Raw genomic sequence first — 18,125 nt, forward strand, 5'->3', positions numbered from 1 at the left:
CACCTGAAGCACATTAGTGACGCTGGCTGGGCTGGAGCTCTGCTCCCGAGCTTCCTCTCCCTGCCTAGAAGCCTGAAGCACTGATGTGCAGAGCAAGGAGGAACTCTGCTCCCACGCCTGTTTTTAATGAGGGACGGATGCATCCTGCAGGGCTCAGAGGTTCTGTTTCTCTAAACCCATACCAAACGTGTTTGGGTGGCCAGGTCTCGTAATCTCAGCAGAGGAATGTGCGTGCCACAGGGCTGCAGAAAACAGTTTCCAGTGGTCTGTCAGCAGATGTCCACTCCAGAAGACAGACAGGGAATGTGGAGACCTGCAGGCTTCCGAATGAAAAAGTGATGGATATTAAGAGCACAACTACATACATTCAGATTCTCAAACACCCAATAAGCATAAATATTTTCCATCCACATGTACTATATACACCTAAATATAGGGCAAGCCTCAAATAGCATATCCCCCGTTTCCCTAATTAGGTAAATTTAACCCCTTTTTTTTTTTTTTTTTTAAGACGGAGTCTCACTCTGTCGCCGGGGCTGGAGTGCAGTGGCCGGATCTCAGCTCACTGCAAGCTCCGCCTCCCGGGTTCACGCCATTCTCCTGCCTCAGCCTCCCAAGTAGCTGGGACTACAGGCGCCCGCCACCTCGCCCGGCTAGTTTTTTGTATTTTTTAGTAGAGACGGGGTTTCACCGTGTTAGCCAGGATGGTCTCGATCTCCTGACCTCGTGATCCGCCCGTCTCGGCCTCCCAAAGTGCTGGGATTACAGGCTTGAGCCACCGCGCCCGGCCCAACCCTCTTTTTTTTTTTTTCCAACTTAATAGGAATCAGAACTATGATTGCCTTTGAGGTGGGGGGCGTGGACAGTGGGAATTGACTGGCAAGGGACTGGTGGGAACTTTCTGGAGCGATAGACAAGTTCTGTACTTTCATGGGGGTAGTAGTTACTGGGTGACATCATCCATCAAACTGCACCCTTTAGATCTGTGGATTGTAATGCCTGTAAATTTACCCCAATAAAAAGAAGTTAGGGGAAATGAATGAAATAATCAACTATCTGCTTATAATGTTTAACTTAATCATGTGGTTGAATGCTTAAAATTTTATAAGAATGATATATTAATCTATAATACTCTCCATTCTTATGTTTCACAAAATAATTTTATCCAAGTGTACATCTTCTGAGATTGCTGGATATCATTTCTAAGCCACATTTTTAGTCAGCAGTTTACGAGAATATATCATCTACAATTTGCCTAATTTATTTGAAATGCAGAACTTCTTGAATCCATGTTGGTTCTGGAATTTGATTGGCACACACCAACGCCCACTTGCGTTGTTTTCCTCATTTATCTTGCAAGTGAATATTCATGCTGCTCCCCACATCAACAGCTTACGTATTGCTTTCTAAAATGGGCTTTCCAATATTTATCGCAACTTTCAGCAGCTGAACCCAAGGAATAATTACCAAATCTTCATTAAAGCTCATTACCTGCTCCCCATTATTTCCCTCTAGTGACCTCTAAAATCATCCAGTCCCGATGTTGACTGAGATCATTTCAGGCTAGTGTGTTTTCCCCAAAGATTGTGGTTCAAATCAAGTAATTGAGGCTGGGTGCAGAGGCTCATGCCTGTAATTCCAGTGTTTTGAAAGGCCAAGGCAGACAGATTGCTTGAGCTCAGGAGTTCGAGACCAGCCTGGGTAATGTGGCAAAACTCCATCTCTACCAAAAAAAAAAAAAAGAAAAAAAAGAAACCAACAAAAAACAAAACAAAACTAAAACTAGCCGTGTGTGGTGGCATGTGCCTATAGTCCCAGCTACTCAGGAGGCGGAGGAAGGAGGATCACCTGAGCCCAGGAGGTTGAAGCTGCAGTGAGCTGGACTACTACTGTACTTCAGCCTGGGAGACAGAGACCCTGTCTCCAAAAAAAAAAAAAACTAAAGTAATTTCCAAAATATTAGACACTTTTAAAGGACAAGAAGTCCCAAACTGTGAGAAACGTTTATAGGCAACATCCTCTTTTCTAATAGTTTAACTTGAGGATATAAAACTTCATCTTATTTATTTTCAGATATATATAGTAAATCCTGGAATGTATTCGGATCAAAGGTAAAATAGAGATCAATTTAGCAAATTTTGGTGGTCTTGTTTTATAATTCATTATTAATAGATTAGCATTGTTAGTTTATTTGTGTAGCAAAAACTGACAAATAGAATCTAATTAAACTTGAGAGCTTCTATACAGCAAAAGAAACTATCAACAGAGTAAACAGACAACCTACAGAATGGAAGAAAATATTTGCAAACTATGCATCTGACAAAGGTCTAATATCTGTCATCTATGAGGAACTTAAATTTGCAAGAATAAATAGCTCCATTAAAAGGAAGGCAAAGGACATAAACAGACACTTTTCTAAAGAAAACCTACCTGCAGGGTGCAGCACACCAACATGGCACATGTATACCTATGTAACAAACCTGCACATTGTGCACATGTACCCTAGAACTTAAAGTGTAATAAAAAAAGAATAAAAATAAAAATAAAAGAAAACATACCTGCAGACAACCAGCATGTGAAAAACTCAATATCACTGGTCATTACAGAAATGCAAATCAAAACCACAGTGAGATACCATCTCATACCAGTCAGAACGGCTATTACTAAACAGTCAAAAATGGGCCCAGTGCGGTGGCTCACGCCTGTAATTCAAGCACTTTTGGAGGCTGAGGCGGGCGAATCACAACGTCAGAAGATCAAGACCATCCTGGCTAACACGGTGAAACCCCAACTCTACTAAAAACACACAAAAAATTTTGCCAGGCATAGTAACGGGCGCCTGTACTCCCAGCAACTCGGGAAGCCAAGGCAGGAGAATGACTTGAACCCAGGAGGCAGAGCTTGCAGTGGGCCGAGATCACGCCACTGCACTCCAGCCTGGGCAACAGTGCAAGACTCCATCTCAAAAAAAAAAACCAAAAGTCAAAAATTAACAGATGCTGGAGAGGTTTTGAAGAAAAGAGCATGCTTATACACTGTTGATGGGAGTATAAATTTGCTCAACCATTGTGGAAAGCAGTGTGGCTATTCCTCAAAGAGCTAAAAAGAGAACTGCCATTTGACTCAGCATCCCATTACTGGGTATATATACCCAAAGGAAAATTAATCATTCTACCGTAAAGACACATGCACATGAATGTTCATTGCAACACTATTCACTATAGCAAAGACATGGAATCAACCTAAATACCCATCAAAGACAGATTGGATAAAGAAAATGTTGTACAGATATACCATGGAATTCTATGCAGCCATAAAAAAGAATGAGATCATGCCCTTTGCAGGAACATGGATGGAACTGGAAGCCATTATCCTTAGCAAACTAACACAGGAACAGAAAACCAGATATTGCATGATCTCAATGATAAGTGGGAGCTAAATGATGAGAACTCACGAACACAAAGAAGGGAACAACAGATACTGGGGTCTACTTGAGAGTGGAGGTTGGAAGGAGAGAGAGGAGTAACAAAAAATAACTATTGGGTACTAGACTTAGTACCTGGGTGATGAAATAATCTGTACAAAAAACCTCCATGACACAAGTTTGCCTATATAACAAACCTGCACATATACTCCCAAACGTAACATAAAAGTTAAAAAACAACAGCAAAAAAAGTTTTTGTTCCCTACCATGAATAAAAAGTGAAACATTCTTGAACAACTGTATTTTACTCAAGGGCATTATAGATAGGGCAATTTAACAGATGCCTGTGGTTAGCCATGGGATTGTAAGCACAATCCTAAATTATGAATTACTAATTATTAATTTTCTGGTTTGACCTCACATCCTGTCCAGTCTTCAGCTACAAGCGTGTGATATGATGATGATATATAAAGAAGACTTCATTTTTTTCAACAGTTCCTCAATTTAAACATCAAAAAGAGTGCTGTCCTTAAGGAAATCATCACGAAAGACTAAACACCATTGTTTTGTTTCTAATGTTGCTGTCACTCAGCACCATTGCCATTGCTGTCAGAAGCAAAATCAAATCACTCACCAAGAGCTCAAGGAGCATGCAGATCCCCGTCTGGCTCAGGGCAGAGGCTGCTCAGTTAGTGTTTTGGTAGCAAAACTCTGGCTTTAGAGTTGGACCGAGAGCAGTCCTGCTTGCTGCCCATTCCCTTTCTCTAGGAGGACCTGTAAGGAGTTTTACAGCACCCTGGGGGCTTTCTAGAATAGTTGAAAACCTCTGGCAGTAGATCATCCATCCGGCTTGGTCCCAAGTTCCAGACCTGGGTTCTTGACTTCATGGCCGTTGGCCAGTGACCTAAGTTGAGTCTCATTTTCCTAAGTTGAGTCTCATTTTCCTCATTCAGACAAGGATTGCTTATAAGAATGTTCTTAAGTGTGCTTTCAAAACCATGGAGTATAAGGCTTATTTTACTCCTTAAGTCTTCCTATTTCCTAGTCAGATCTCATTTGCATGTTGTATGTCATCTCATCAATTATTGGGGGACCTAAGATCCCCATTTTCTATTATTTGGCCCCGTTGATGCTACAACTTCTACCTTTCAGCTTTTCAGCCATTGTTCACTTCAAAATGGACAAGGAGGAAAGGTGAATTGGGGTTCTACCACTCCTGCCTCTGTAATAAGGGGCTCCAGCATCATGATTCATTCTTGAGACTGACCCTCTGACAGGCCTCTTTTCATTTGCAGGTGGGCCAAGAGAAAGGAAACTGCTCTTTCCAGAAAAACCCAACTCCCTGCATCATCCCTCAAGAACAAGAAAATATCTTCCACACAATATTTGCTTTTTTCACAAAGTCTGGCAGAAAAGTCTTGGTAAGGATTTGCTTAGTGGCTGGGGTAACATGGGTGGTCCTCACTCGGAAGACACCAGTTTTCTATTTGATATTTATTATTTCCTAAATCTGGTTTTAATCAATTGACTTATAAAGGCACAGACTGTGGTCAACTCCTAATTTGCAGTCTGAGGTTTCAATCAAAATGTTAAATTTACATTCCAAATCCTATTACCTGGAAAAGGGATAAATCTTTGCAACCCACCAAGCACAAAGTAAAATGTTTCTTCAACTAGTATGAGTCTAAGCAAGAGTGATTATTCGTGTGCAAACGTTTTGGGAAACTGTTTGATAGTATCTACTAAAACAAAACATGTATGTATCCTGTGACACAGCCATTCTACTCTTGAGTATATCCCCAAGAAAAATGAGTACTTGTGCCCCCCAGAGAAGACATGAACAAGAATGCTCACAGAAATGTTAAAATAGGTGAAAGCTGAGAACAATGCAAATATCCATCAACAGGAGAATAAGTAAGCAATTGTGGTATAACCATACACTGGAATAGTACACAGTAATGAAAAATTGCTACTGCTGTGTTCATGATATTGAGTGGAAGAAGCTAGAGACAAAAGCCACATATTGTAATATTTCACTTATACAAAGTTCAGAAATAGCAAAAACTAATCATGATGATAGAGGTCAGGAAAGTGGTTACTTTCAGAGGAATATGGATGGGATGGGGCATGAGGGAGCCTGCTTAGATGCTGGAAATGTCGTACACCCTAATCAGGGTGGTGGTCCTCCAGGTATAAACACATGTAAAAATTTATAAAGACAGGCCAGGCATGGTGGCTCACACCTGTAATCCCAGAACTTTGGGAGGCTGAGGGGGTGGATCACCTGAGGTCAGGAGTTTGAGACCAGCCTGGCCAACATGTTGAAATCCTGTCTCTACTAAAAATACAAAAATTTGCCGGGTATGGTGGGCGCCTGTAATCCCAGCTACTCAGGAGGCTGAAGCAGGAGAATAGCTTGAATCAGGGAGGCAGAGGTTGCAGTTAGCCAAGATAGTGCCACTGTACTCCAGCCTGGGTGACAGAGCAAGACTCCGTCTCAAAAAAAAAAAAAAATTATAAAGACATACACTTCAGATTTGTTCTGTTTACTGTATTTGTTATACCTGCATTTTTAAAACGTGAAGGTATTGAAGATGGAATGACAGTGCTTTTCCAAAGCCTCCTTTTTATTATCTTTGGTTACATTTCTCTAAGCTCCTTATTTCAGCCCTGGCACATCCCACCTTTATCATTTCCTTTCTCATTCTTTTCTCCTGTTGAGAAGGATGACTGCCACTTGAAAGGTTGGGATTTTTTCTTTTTACTAACATAGCGAGGACGATACATTTATTGCTTAAAGCCCTTAGCTTGTTAGATGTAGTGATACCTAGTGATTTTATAGTTATGACTCTGGCTGAAAATTTTGCCCTATAGATGAAACATCATCAAGGTATGTATATGCATTTTGGAACCTATCATATAAAAAAGAAAACTTTTGTACCTTAAATTTGGGATTTATGTTTTTGGTTTTTTGTTTGTTTGTTTGTTTGTTTGTTTGTTTGTTTGTTTGTTTGTTTTGAGATGGAGTCTTGCTCTGTCGTCCAGACTGGAGTGCAGTGGCGTGATCTTGGCTCACTGCAGTCTCCACCTCTAGGGTTCATGCAATTCTCCTGTTTGAGCCTCCCCAGTAGCTGGGACCCGCCACCACTCCTGGCTAATTTTTGTATTTTTAGTAGAGACAGGGTTTCACCATTGGCCAAAATGGTCTTGAACTCCTAATCTCAGGTGACTCCCCTACCTCAGCCTCCCAAAGTGCTGGGATTACAAGAATAAGCCACCGCGCCCAGCCGGATTTACGTCTCTATTGTAACTTTTGTGTTTCCTTGAGCAAGAGTCACATGACTTCTTAGCCCTCTCATTTACCCTACCTGATAAATAGGCATGAAAGTATATTTGCACCGGTGGAAATCACACAATGTAGGAAACGTGTCTGTGTTCAAAACTCTTAAGAATGCTTTCAGAATGCAAAATTTAAGTGTGTGGTTTTAAAAAATACATATATATATATATTTCTCTTTGTGAATTCATCCAGTTCTTGGTAGGATTAACTAGTGAGCTGTTTTCTCCCAGTTGCTTGACTTAAAGGCCTGCTCTGGTTCCTACCGGGTGGGAAATCCCTTGAATGCCCTCTGGTGGCAAGAAAAAATGATTGCATCTTCTTATGGATTTCCTCTGCCTGAAATTGCCTTAGTCACCAAGTTCATGGAGCCCACTACTCTATAAATTGTTGTGGATTTGTCTTTGTTCTTAATTCCATTGGAAAATTTTCTGGCTTTTCTTCTTAGGACTGTGAAAAACCAGGAATTTCTTGCCTAACAGCACACTGTAACTTTAGTGCTCTTGCTAAAGAAGAAAGTCGTACTATAGACATTTACATGCTGCTGAACACAGAAATACTGAAAAAGGTAAGCCCTAAGGAACCGCACTTGAAGGATAAATTTAGAAGCATTTGAATTGTTGACATCTGATTTTGGGGAAAAAAAGGAAAACATTTGATTTGGTGTCCTCATGACAATCCGGCTGCCCCCTCTTTTGGCTGTCTACAAGAGACTCTGTATTTATTTTTATGTACTTCGGAGGTACAAGTGCAGATTTCTTACATGAATATATTGTGTAGTGGTGAAATCTGGGCTTTTAGTGTACCCATCACCTGAATAGTGAACATGGTACCCAATAGGTAACTTTTCAACCTTCACCCCCTTCCCACATTTTGGAGTCTCCAATGTCTATTAATTCTACTGTTTATGCCTATGGGTACCCATTACTTAGCTCCCACTTATAAGGGACAACATGCAGTATTTGACTATTTTTGAGTTATTTCACTTAGGGTAATGAACTCCATTTCTATCCATGTTGCTGCAAAAGACATAATTTAATTCTTTGTTATGGCTGAGTAGCATTCCATAGTGTGTGTATATATATATACACACATTTTCTATAACCAGTCATCCATTGATGGACACTTAAGTTGATTCCCTATCTTTGCTATTGTGAATAGTGCTGCAATAAACTTACCAGTGCAGGTATTTTTTTATACAATATTTCTTTCCCTTTGGGTATATACCCATTAGTGTGATTGCTGGATGGAATGGCAGTTCTATTTTTAGTTCTTTGAGAAATCTCCATACTGCTTTTTTGATTGTACTAATTTACCTTCCCATTAACAGTGTATAAGTGTTCCCTTTTCTTTGCATCCTCACTAACATCTGTTGTTGTAGTTGTTGTTGTTTAACTGTTTAGTAATAGTCTGGCTGCCCCTTTTGAAACTTTTCCAGCAAGTGCCATTGGTAATTCTGCTGGTAGACAATGCCAGGGTAAAATACCAGACCCTTGCTACTCAAAGTGTGGTCTGAGGACCAGCAGCATCAGCATCACCTGAGAGTTTGTTAGAAATGCAGAATCCTGGGCTCCACCGCAGACTTAATCAGCATCTTCATTTTAATACATTCCCCATGGATTTTGTTTGCACATTTAAGTTTCTCATGCTTTAGCTTGCATCAGAATCACCTGGAGATCTTGTTCAAACACAGATTCCTTTGGGGTGGAGTCTGAGGCTCTCCAGTTGCCACAAGCACCCAGGTGATGCCAGTCCGGCAGGTCTAGGGACCTCGCTCTGGATGAAGGTGGACTAACCTTTTCTGTAAAGGCCCAGTAGTAAATATTTCAGGCTTTGCAGGCCCTACAGACTTTTGCAACTGTTCAGCTCTGCCATTGTATTGTGAAAGCAGCCATAAACAAATGAATGGGCATGGCTGTGATCTAGTAAAACTTTATAAAAACAGGCAGAGGGCCAGATTTGACCCATGAGTCCTAGTTTAAATAACACTTTGTTTTAGTCCAACTTTTGAACCTCAGGTCACTTTGCTATTATGAGTATGTCACAGGTGGTTCATTAAAAAACACCTCAACCAGTGCATTGGTGGCTCTTGAAGAATCATACAAATTTCCTATGATTTATTTTAAGATGAGGGCCGGGCGCGGTGGCTCAAGCCTGTAATCCCAGCACTTTGGGAGGCCGAGACGGGCGGATCACGAGGTCAGGAGATCGAGACCATCCTGGCTAACACGGTGAAACCCCGTCTCTACTAAAAATACAAAAAAACTAGCCGGGCGAGGGGGCGGGTGCCTGTAGTCCCAGCTACTCGGGAGGCTGAGGCAGGAGAATGGCGTAAACCTGGGAGACGGAGCTTGCAGTGAGCTGAGATCCGGCCACTGCACTCCAGTCCAGGTGACAGAGCGAGACTCCGCCTCAAAAAAAAAAAAAAAAAAGATGAGAGCTGCTGAGAGGCCACTTCCAACAAGATGCTGTAAAAATAATTACATGTGAAGATAAAACTAAATATGCATGTTAGTCACAGAGATTCCAATTATTTTTCTTTAGAAAGACTAACTGTGTTAATCTGTACAAACCTATCCGCGCGTGAATGAATAGCCTTAGAAAAGTCATTCTGTGGAATAGGCACAGAGGTAACACACTGACCTGAGAGGATGCAGGCATCAGGGGATGTTTTTCCATTTTAATCTGTAGCTGTTACAGCCCTCACACACCCTAAGAGAGCTGTACATAGTTCTGGTTTCTCTGGTTTGCTCTGGAGGGAAACTGGTTTGGGGTAAGTTGGACTCACACCACAGAGCTTTCTTCTCCCTTTGTACCTCTCCCTTTATAAATGACAGTGTTGGAGGACCAGGCATGACTTAGCGCACCACTGGCCATCCTCTGATTCCAGAAGGGAGCCTGGAAACCCCACATCTAGGCAAGTACCTTCCTGAAATGTGTCTCCAGGCCAGGCTGGAGGGCTATGCCTCTGCATACTTACCTGTCCCATTTGTATTCTTCACAAATGGTGTTGCAGACAGTTTTATTGCCTGTGCGATACTTGCCACTATCCACAGAGCCCTGGTGACAGCACTGGTGGCTGTAAGCCACTCTGATGTTTCCTTTATCCTCAACCCAGATGGCCGCTGCTTGCACTTCAGTTGTTTGCACTTAACCATGCACAGCTCTGCAGCCTGGTTCTTCTGCACTTCTATCCCGGTAGCTGGTGGTGACCCTTTGCCAAGGAACATGTTCCAGTGACTATTGTCCCCATGGGCCAGCCAGGCCAGTAGAGCCCCAGGCAAGAGAACTGAAAGCTGTAGGGTATCATATGAAGCCTTCAAGGCTCATTCTCCATGTGCCCTTTCAGCAGAAACCAGGAGCATTTCCAGGTGCAAAGAAAAGCTTAGAACAAAGTTGACCTGGAAGCCAGATGGGGCCCCAGCTGCTGCTGGAGCTTCAGTCACCCCAAAGCCAGCTACAGCCTCCCTTGGGGAGTTGAGCCCGCATGGCTCCAGGTCTCCTGAAGGATGTGGAGCAGTGCCAGCCTTGTGGTTTGCCTGGGCCTACGGTCGTGTTTATTTTCCTTTTGACCTCAAGATCTGGCCCCAGACAAGGGAATTTGAGGTTTTACTGTTTTGACCTCAACAAGTTTTCGTTTGAAATGTAGGATCTGACTTTTAAAATCACCGTAGGATTCGGATTTCTTTGGAAACGTTCTTCCAGTCCGTAAGGCTTTTTCCACTGCTTCTACAACCGTGGGGGCCCATCCTGTGCCAGACTCCTTGTCTGCTTGGCCTGTAACATTGGCAATTATCATCATCATCATCATCATTATCGTTATTAACATCCAAAGTTATTTTTATTTATTTTAATTTTTTTATTTAAAAAATATTTTTAGAGACAGGATCTCGCTCTGTCACCCAGATGGGAGTACAATGGTGCAATCATAGCTCACTGCAGCCTCAAACTCCTGGGCTCAAGTGATCTTCCTGCCTCAGCTAATCCTCAGCTAGGACTACAGGCACGTGCTATCATACCAGATGAATTTTTTTTTAATTTTTTGTAGAGATAGGATGTTCCCCACGCTGATCTTGACCTCCTAGCCTCAAGTGATCCTCCCACTTCAACCTCTCAAAGTGCTGGGGTTACAGGCCTTAACCATTGTGTCTGGCCCAAGATTATTATTATTATTCCAAATTGAAAATACAGCATATCCTGACACATAAAACCCCACCTTTATAAAACTGTTAAATTGGTCAAAGATTATTTGTTGCTTAAAATTATTGCTTGCTTAAAGTGAGTTAACTGGACTATTTTGAATGACAAGCTTCCCAAAAGCATTTAAAATGTGTTTTATGGTTGTTTTAAGAAAAGAATGATAATTGATGTATAACTCCCAAGTCACATATACAGACTGGGTTACCTGTGTGCCCCAGGAAGGTCTTTGTGGTTTCATTGGCAGAGATGAGCAAAGGGTACCCTTGGAACTGTTTTCTGTGGAGTCCTCTACCTTCCTGTTCTTTGAGAGTTTAGCCAAAGGTGGCATCAGAGTGTGAGCTCCTTGCATGACAGGCAAGCTGGGTAGATGTAGGTGGGGACACCACAACACACCTTGCCTGTGGAGTCCCTGCTGCCCCACAGGTAGAATGTTGAATGCACTAGTTCTCTGCTATCTGTTTCCACAACAGAAGCCAGGCTTCCCTTCTGCTCCATGATCAACCTGTCCCACTGGCTTGAGGTTCTGGCTCCTCACCAGGCCACAGTTTTGCCAATCCCTGTCTTCTTCCAAATTCATTCTCCATCCCTGCTTTGGCGCCATTTTCTGGTTATCTGGATCAGTGGCTTTGAACCTGAGCCCACAGGAAGGTCTCTGCCTGCCTCTGGCTGGAGGGTGATTCCTGAGTCTTAGATGTGCTCCCTTATACCCCTGCCCCTTTCTCCTTAATTTATAAGCCAGATATTTCCCCCTTCCCCATCTCTCCATCAGGCACCCTCTTTCAATGTTAAATGGTTTTGATTCCCAAACAACTTCATTTAAGAGCAAAGAAAGAGTTAAAAGCAACTCATATGAAGGGTTTGAGGGTTGTGGTCAAGGCAGGAAGATGCCTATAAAATGTAGATCAGATGCCTTCTGTGGAATGCCAGGCCTCAATTTGCTGTACACAATTAAGCAGTTTTATTTATCTTCAACTCTTTGTGAACATGTCAATATCAATATCCAAATATCTGACTCTTACTGCTTGGAAACCACAGCGCACAGCTTGCATGTGTTGATTACTCCGTCATTTCCCAGCAAACTCCATCATTTCCCAGCATCCACCATGAGCTGCAAAGAATTCTCAAGAGAGACCCTGAAAGTCTGTGTTTATGTGGGTGCCTGGGATGGAGAGGTATCTAGTTCAATGATAAAATTTTTGTCTGGGCTACATGGAATCATGGAGTTTCAGTTCTGCCCAGTCCCTCTCAAGGCCTAGCTATTATCATAGAAAAATCTTTGAGTAAGTTGTGCTGTTTCTTCCACAGGATAGTTCATCTGTCATCCAGTTCATGTCCCGCGCCAAGGTGAAGGTGGATCCTGCCCTAAGGGTGGTGGAAATAGCTCATGGGAACCCAGAAGAGGTGACGGTGAGTCAGCCACCCCAGGACAGCCCTCGTCAGAGGGCAAGGGAAGCTGGGTGACTTGGAGACCTGGAGCTGGAATTTCAGGGTCAAGACAGTCTCTAAGCCAAGATGTTGGGTTTGTGGCAAACCCGAGACTATGCCTGCCTTGGCTTCCAGGCCCCCCTGGAGAACTTCTGTGGTTTGTTCTTGTGATAGCATTGTCCTTTAGGATGCCATCATTATGTGAACGTTTCCTGCTATGATTGTATGGAAATGGTCTGGAAGTACCCCCGCCTCAACAGGGTTGGATTTCCACTGTGGAGCCAGGACTATTTATGTCTTTCTTAGACCTTTCCTAAGGCAGACCACATCTGCCTTACCCATCACATTACTCCATGGGTAAATATTGTGTTTTTGGTTTGGTTTGGTTTTTAAGAGACAGGGTCTCACTCTGTCACGCAGGCTGGAGTGCAGTGGCACAGTCATAGCTCCCTGTAGCCTTGAATACCTGGCCTCAAGGGATTCTCTGATCTTAGCCTCTAGAGTAGCTAGGACTACAGGCGCACTGCCATGCCTAATTTTTAATTTTTTTTTAATTTTTTTGTCAAGATAGGGTCCCACGATGTTGCTCAGGCTGGTCTCAAACTCCTGGCCTCAAGCAATCCTCCTGCCTCAGCCTCCCAAAACACTGGGTTTCCAGGCAAACATTGGGTGTTTTAAAAACAAGTTGTTTGAATGACTTAAAGAGATTACACCCAAATTGCCAAGACCTAGTAACTACTCTTTAACCCTATATTTACCACCCCCTTCTCCTCCATAAAGTGCAGTTGGCACCAAGGCCCCCGAGACATGGGAGAATGTAGCAAACCATGAGGCTTATTGTGGAGGTGTGGGAGAGGCTGGAGGAAAGCTGTGGCCTTGGAATTTTATTGCCTTTGATTGTTGTTCTTGCAGGAGCAGGGGGGTTGAGGGGGGTTCATCCTGTATTTGACGCCCACACTAAGATCCCAAGGGAGTAGAGGAGGAGACAGCAGCCGATGCACTTCTTTTGCCAGTGAGCTATGCAGTGATGCTACCTTTCTGCATCCCCTTCTGTGGAATTTACCGTCTCTCAAGGGCAACTTACCCTTTCTTACAAGAGTCAGTGTTGCTGTGACACATTTACAAAAGTGACAAGTTTATAATGATTATGTGCTTAGAAACTGTTGTTAACTTACTCTCTGACAACAGTGGAGACACCACATGTCAAAATGTCAGAATGGGGATCAAACCAAAGACCACTCTTACAAGACCCTGGTTGGGAAGGGTTCATGTAGAAAATAAATGCTGGGCCGAGGCAGGCAGATCACCTGAGATCAGGAGTTCAAGACCAGCCTGGCCAACATGGTGAAACCCTGTCTCTACTAAAAAATATAAAAATTAGCCGGGCGTGGTGGTGGGCTCCTGTAAACCTAGCTACTCAGGAACTGAGGCTGGAGAATCACTTGAAACCAGGAGGCAGAGGTTGCAGTGAGCCGAGATTGTGCCACTGCACTCCAACCTGGGCAACAGAGTGAAACTCCGTCTCAAAACACAAACAAAGAAAAAACAATAATAATAATGATGCTTAGGAATAATAATAATGATGCTTAGGGACCTCAGTAAAACGTCAGTCCTGCCCGTTTTTGGTGAGTAAGAGTTGATAACATCAGTGAGCCTGGGATGAATATGAATTCCTGAACGAGTGAGGGGTTGGGCATTCCCTACCCAGTGAGGGGAACGAGTGTTCCATGCAGACTTTTATACTCTACCCACAAGAGAAGTTGTCTAAGCACTATTTTTGTTCGTTTGTTTGTTTGTTGGAGACAGGGTCTTGCTTTGTCACCCAGGATGGAGTCAGGGTCTTGCTTTGTCACCCAGGATGGAGTGCAGTGGTGCAATCATGGCTCACTGCAGCCTCCACCTGTCAGCTCAGGCCAGGCACTAATTTTAATAAGAGAAACCAAATGGAATGATACTGGGTCATTTACTACTTACAGTCAGTTTTTCTGGAAGGTCCTATATTTGGAGTTGGCGTTTCCCTTTTCTTCCCTGCCTTTTGGCAATTTAACTGCTAATTCAGACCTCCACCTGGGAAGTGAAAGAGGAAAGTGGTTCCCTGCTCATTGTCATAGTTCTGGTTTAAAAGTTGTATAGCATTAAATACATGCCCAACATGAGAGGTTTAGAATGTTCTGGTAAACCACAGTGTTAATAAGTAGAAGCTAATGGAAATACCTAACAGGTTTTCTACATGTGGAATCCCTTGTGTAGATGAAAAAAAAAAAAGTACTGGGCATATTGCCTTCCATTATAGGACTAGACTGTGGGATCCAGGAAAATGTTGCTTAACATCTCGTTGGATTCCGAGTCATCTGTACTCCCCCAAAATACCACTTCCATTAATTACTGTTCCATTTTGAGCACTATGGTGATATTTTCATTATCAAGAGTTCTTGGGAAGAGGCTGAGGGTTTTTTTTAGCACTCCCAAGAGAAAATTAACACACATGAGAATCCCACAATGCCCCTTCTCCCTCCTTTCCATGACTTTGCCTTTTCAGTCCATGTGCTACAGTGAAGTTCTACAATCTGTTGTTCTCAATTTTCCTGGCAGGAAGAAAAAAAATCTTTTCTGAGTAGGAAGGTTTGCCTTTTTAGAACAAACACGTTCTTCCCTGCGTGATTCTTCTGAATGCCTGGCCCTCTGTCAACCATCAGTCTGAAGGGGAATTTCCATAAAGGCTCGCCACCAAATTTAAATCAGGCAAAGTTTCAAAGATTTTAGGTTAGGCACCAAATTGTTATGGCCTTGGAAGGAACAGGAAATATACTTATATTGGTATCAAGCAGGGTGTGAGTGGAAAGGAAAACAATCAGATTTTTAACCACATAACGTGTGCATGGTGGTAAATTTAACTGATTGAGAAATCAAGCAATTTTCCTGTGATTTTTTTAAACAGGAGTTTTAAAGTGCATTTTATATTGAGTAGTTATTTCACGTTTTCTTAAAACAATTATTGTATTGAACTAAAAATAAACGAGGTAGTTTGTTCACATAACAAATCTATATTCAAAGACATGTGTACGATTTTCCACTTAGTCCATTTTTCTGTTCTCAGCATTACTACAAATGCCTCATTCCATCATCATGTTGAATTCTTCAGTATCTTCTATATCATTCCGGGGCATCTCTGGGAAGCAGTGATGCCTGTCTTCCCTTAGAAGCACACTGGTAACCCCAATATACCCACAATTCACACTTCTTTCCTTCTCTGAGGTGTGCTGTTTTTTGGCACAACAGAAAAAACACACTACTAGGATTTGGAAAACTGTATTCTGGGCCTGGTTAGGTCATAAACTACAGAACCTTAGGTCATATATTCTCGCCAGGTGCTTGTTTCTCCACTGCAAAAAATAATTCATATTTGCTTGGTCCTTTGTAGTCCTTTACTGTTTCATTTATCTTCATGATGACCCTTAAATTTAAGTAAGGTAGTATTATGCTCATTTTATAGAAGAAATTCAATCTCAAAGAGGATACAGTCTCCCAAAGATCCCACAAGCAGTAATATATTAGGCAGAGCTAAACTCACACCCTCTCACTCAAGATCCTAGTATTGGTACATGCCACGCTAATAAGTGTGCTAAAATGGATGAAGGGGCAATTTCTCAGGTCCCTTCGAATGATCCTGCTTCTACTTGATATTTTTTCTCTCTTCTCTCAACTAGCATTAACATCTGAAACTATATATAATCACCAAATTTCATTTACCATGGTTTTTTTATTTAATCTTTAAATTTTTCTATTTCCATGTTAAATGCAGAGAAATGTTACTTTTTCGAAAGTTTCTACTGCTGCCTGCCTCTCTGAAGGCCACAGGACTTACCTATTTGTTTGTCAAAGCAGAAATTCCCAACATTTTGTAAACATCACTAATTTTTTTTATAGCTGTAAAGATGATTATTCCATACTTAAAACCAATTCAAAATAAAATACTCAATACTTCTTATTCCCTGGGGTAGTAATTTTAATTAGATTCTATTGATTAGTTATTTTATCCTGTGTGCCTTTATTTGGGAAATACTGTTGGTCTACCGTGCTATTGAATCTCTTTCCCTAACAAGAAAACATCAGTCTTACGAGTCCGGAACGCTTTTACTTTCACTATCACATATGGAGAGTGAACTAAACACCTAACTTGGAAAGTAAAACTTAAATAAGGGATTCAGGATGCTTCCCAAGGGGTCGTATGACCAATTTAAGAGTTAGTATGATGTGCCTAAAATAACAAATTAACTCTTTTACTTATAATAAAAGTACAAATGTGCTGATTAGACATGCTGACATGTACATATGAAATATGCCTAAAGCAAATTAAAAGAAAACAAAATAAATTCTATGGCAATCTTGAAAAGTCTGGGAGCTCAATAAATATTAAGAGTATGCTCTCAGCCGGGCGCGGTGGCTCACGCCTGTAATCCTAGTACTTTGGGAGACCAAGGCGGGCAGATCACGAGGTCAGGAGAGCGAGACCATTCTGGCTAACATGATGAAACCCCATCTCTACCAAAAAATTTTTTTAAAAAATTAGCCAGGCGTGGTGGCGGGCGCCTGTAGTCCCCACTACTTGGGAGGCTGAGGCAGGAGAATGGCATGAACCCAGAAGGTGGAGCTTGCAGTGAGCCGAGTTCGCGCCCCTGCACTCCAGCCTAGGCAACTGAGCAAGACTCTGTCTCAAAAAAAAAAAAAAAAAAGAGTATGCTCTCACAATGAGAGCATTAAACACTTGTTAATTAACATAATTTAATATGCCCAAAATGAGAAAATATACAGGATGAGGGATGAGGAGTACACATAGGAAATTTTTGTGATTTGCTTCATTTGATTGTATTGCTTGCTTGTCTTCAGGAAGGAAGATTTTGACTTCAAAAGTAACGAAATATTTAAGAAGGGAATTCACATCTTTCTGTTCTAAATGGTATTCTTGTGCTATTTTCTCAGCAGTCCATGTTTCTGGAAAAAATGTATGATTATTGAGAAGTGTCAATGCTTCTGCAATGGAAATTTTGCCTTTGGGAATGCTCTTAATATTTATCATACCAAAGTGATGACCTTTCAGCAATCTGAATTCCTTTGGCTCTTGACGTGTTGTTTCAGCAGCTTCTACCTGCGCAGAAGACACGGGATCTTTGGAATCAACATATACATCTTTTAGAAATGACAGCAGCTTGTCGTCTTTATGAGCAGTCTCTCCCTTAATTTCTGAGTAGAGACTAATCTGCTGTCACAGGAGGCTGTTGGTAGAGGACTGCCTGGGAGTGGGAGAGGGCTTCATCTTGCTGATTTCCCATTCCGCTCAGTTCTCTAGGTTGAAATGCCTGATCCTGTGAGTCACCGCAGCCCCCATCTCCTCATAACATGAGGCCCTCAGGTTTACGCCACACATGGGAACACTGGCGCAAGAAACCTCCGGGGCGCCCGGAGCGTGCACACATGTCCTATGATTCTTTTTATCTTTTATTCTTATGCCATGGTTCAAGTTGTGTTTTACAGAGCATTTGGGTGAATAACTAGAAATATGGCATAGATTCTTGAGGCTTTGCCTGGTTCACTAATGACTGGCTCCAGGGCCTTTCTCAGGGAGCGTGTTAGCATATGTCTAGGATCAGCCACAGCCGGACCTGGCTCTGTACAGACCCAAACCTGAGAATGCCATGTGAGACCTGCGTGACTGCAGAATCAAAGTGCTGGTTGCGAGGT

General features: G+C 42.2%; 1 protein-coding gene and 1 pseudogene across 2 annotated transcripts in view; one reads left to right on the forward strand and one right to left on the reverse strand.

Annotated features, from left to right (window-relative positions):
• ITGA9 (integrin subunit alpha 9) overlaps positions 1 to 18,125 on the forward strand; it is a 422,798-nt gene that overhangs the window by 371,174 nt on the left and 33,499 nt on the right. For both annotated transcript variants that reach the window (XM_033212028.1, XM_033212027.1), the window contains exons 24-26: positions 4,720 to 4,845; positions 7,210 to 7,329; positions 12,267 to 12,368. In XM_033212028.1, the coding sequence (XP_033067919.1) occupies positions 4,720 to 4,845; positions 7,210 to 7,329; positions 12,267 to 12,368 (348 nt within the window). The remainder of the gene's footprint in view (positions 1 to 4,719; positions 4,846 to 7,209; positions 7,330 to 12,266; positions 12,369 to 18,125) is intronic.
• Positions 15,500 to 17,772, reverse strand: LOC117084523 (annotated as a pseudogene).

The sequence above is a fragment of the Trachypithecus francoisi genome, unplaced genomic scaffold (assembly GCF_009764315.1).
Source record: "Trachypithecus francoisi isolate TF-2019V2 unplaced genomic scaffold, Tfra_2.0 Lachesis_group0, whole genome shotgun sequence".
Classification (NCBI taxonomy): domain Eukaryota; kingdom Metazoa; phylum Chordata; class Mammalia; order Primates; family Cercopithecidae; genus Trachypithecus; species Trachypithecus francoisi.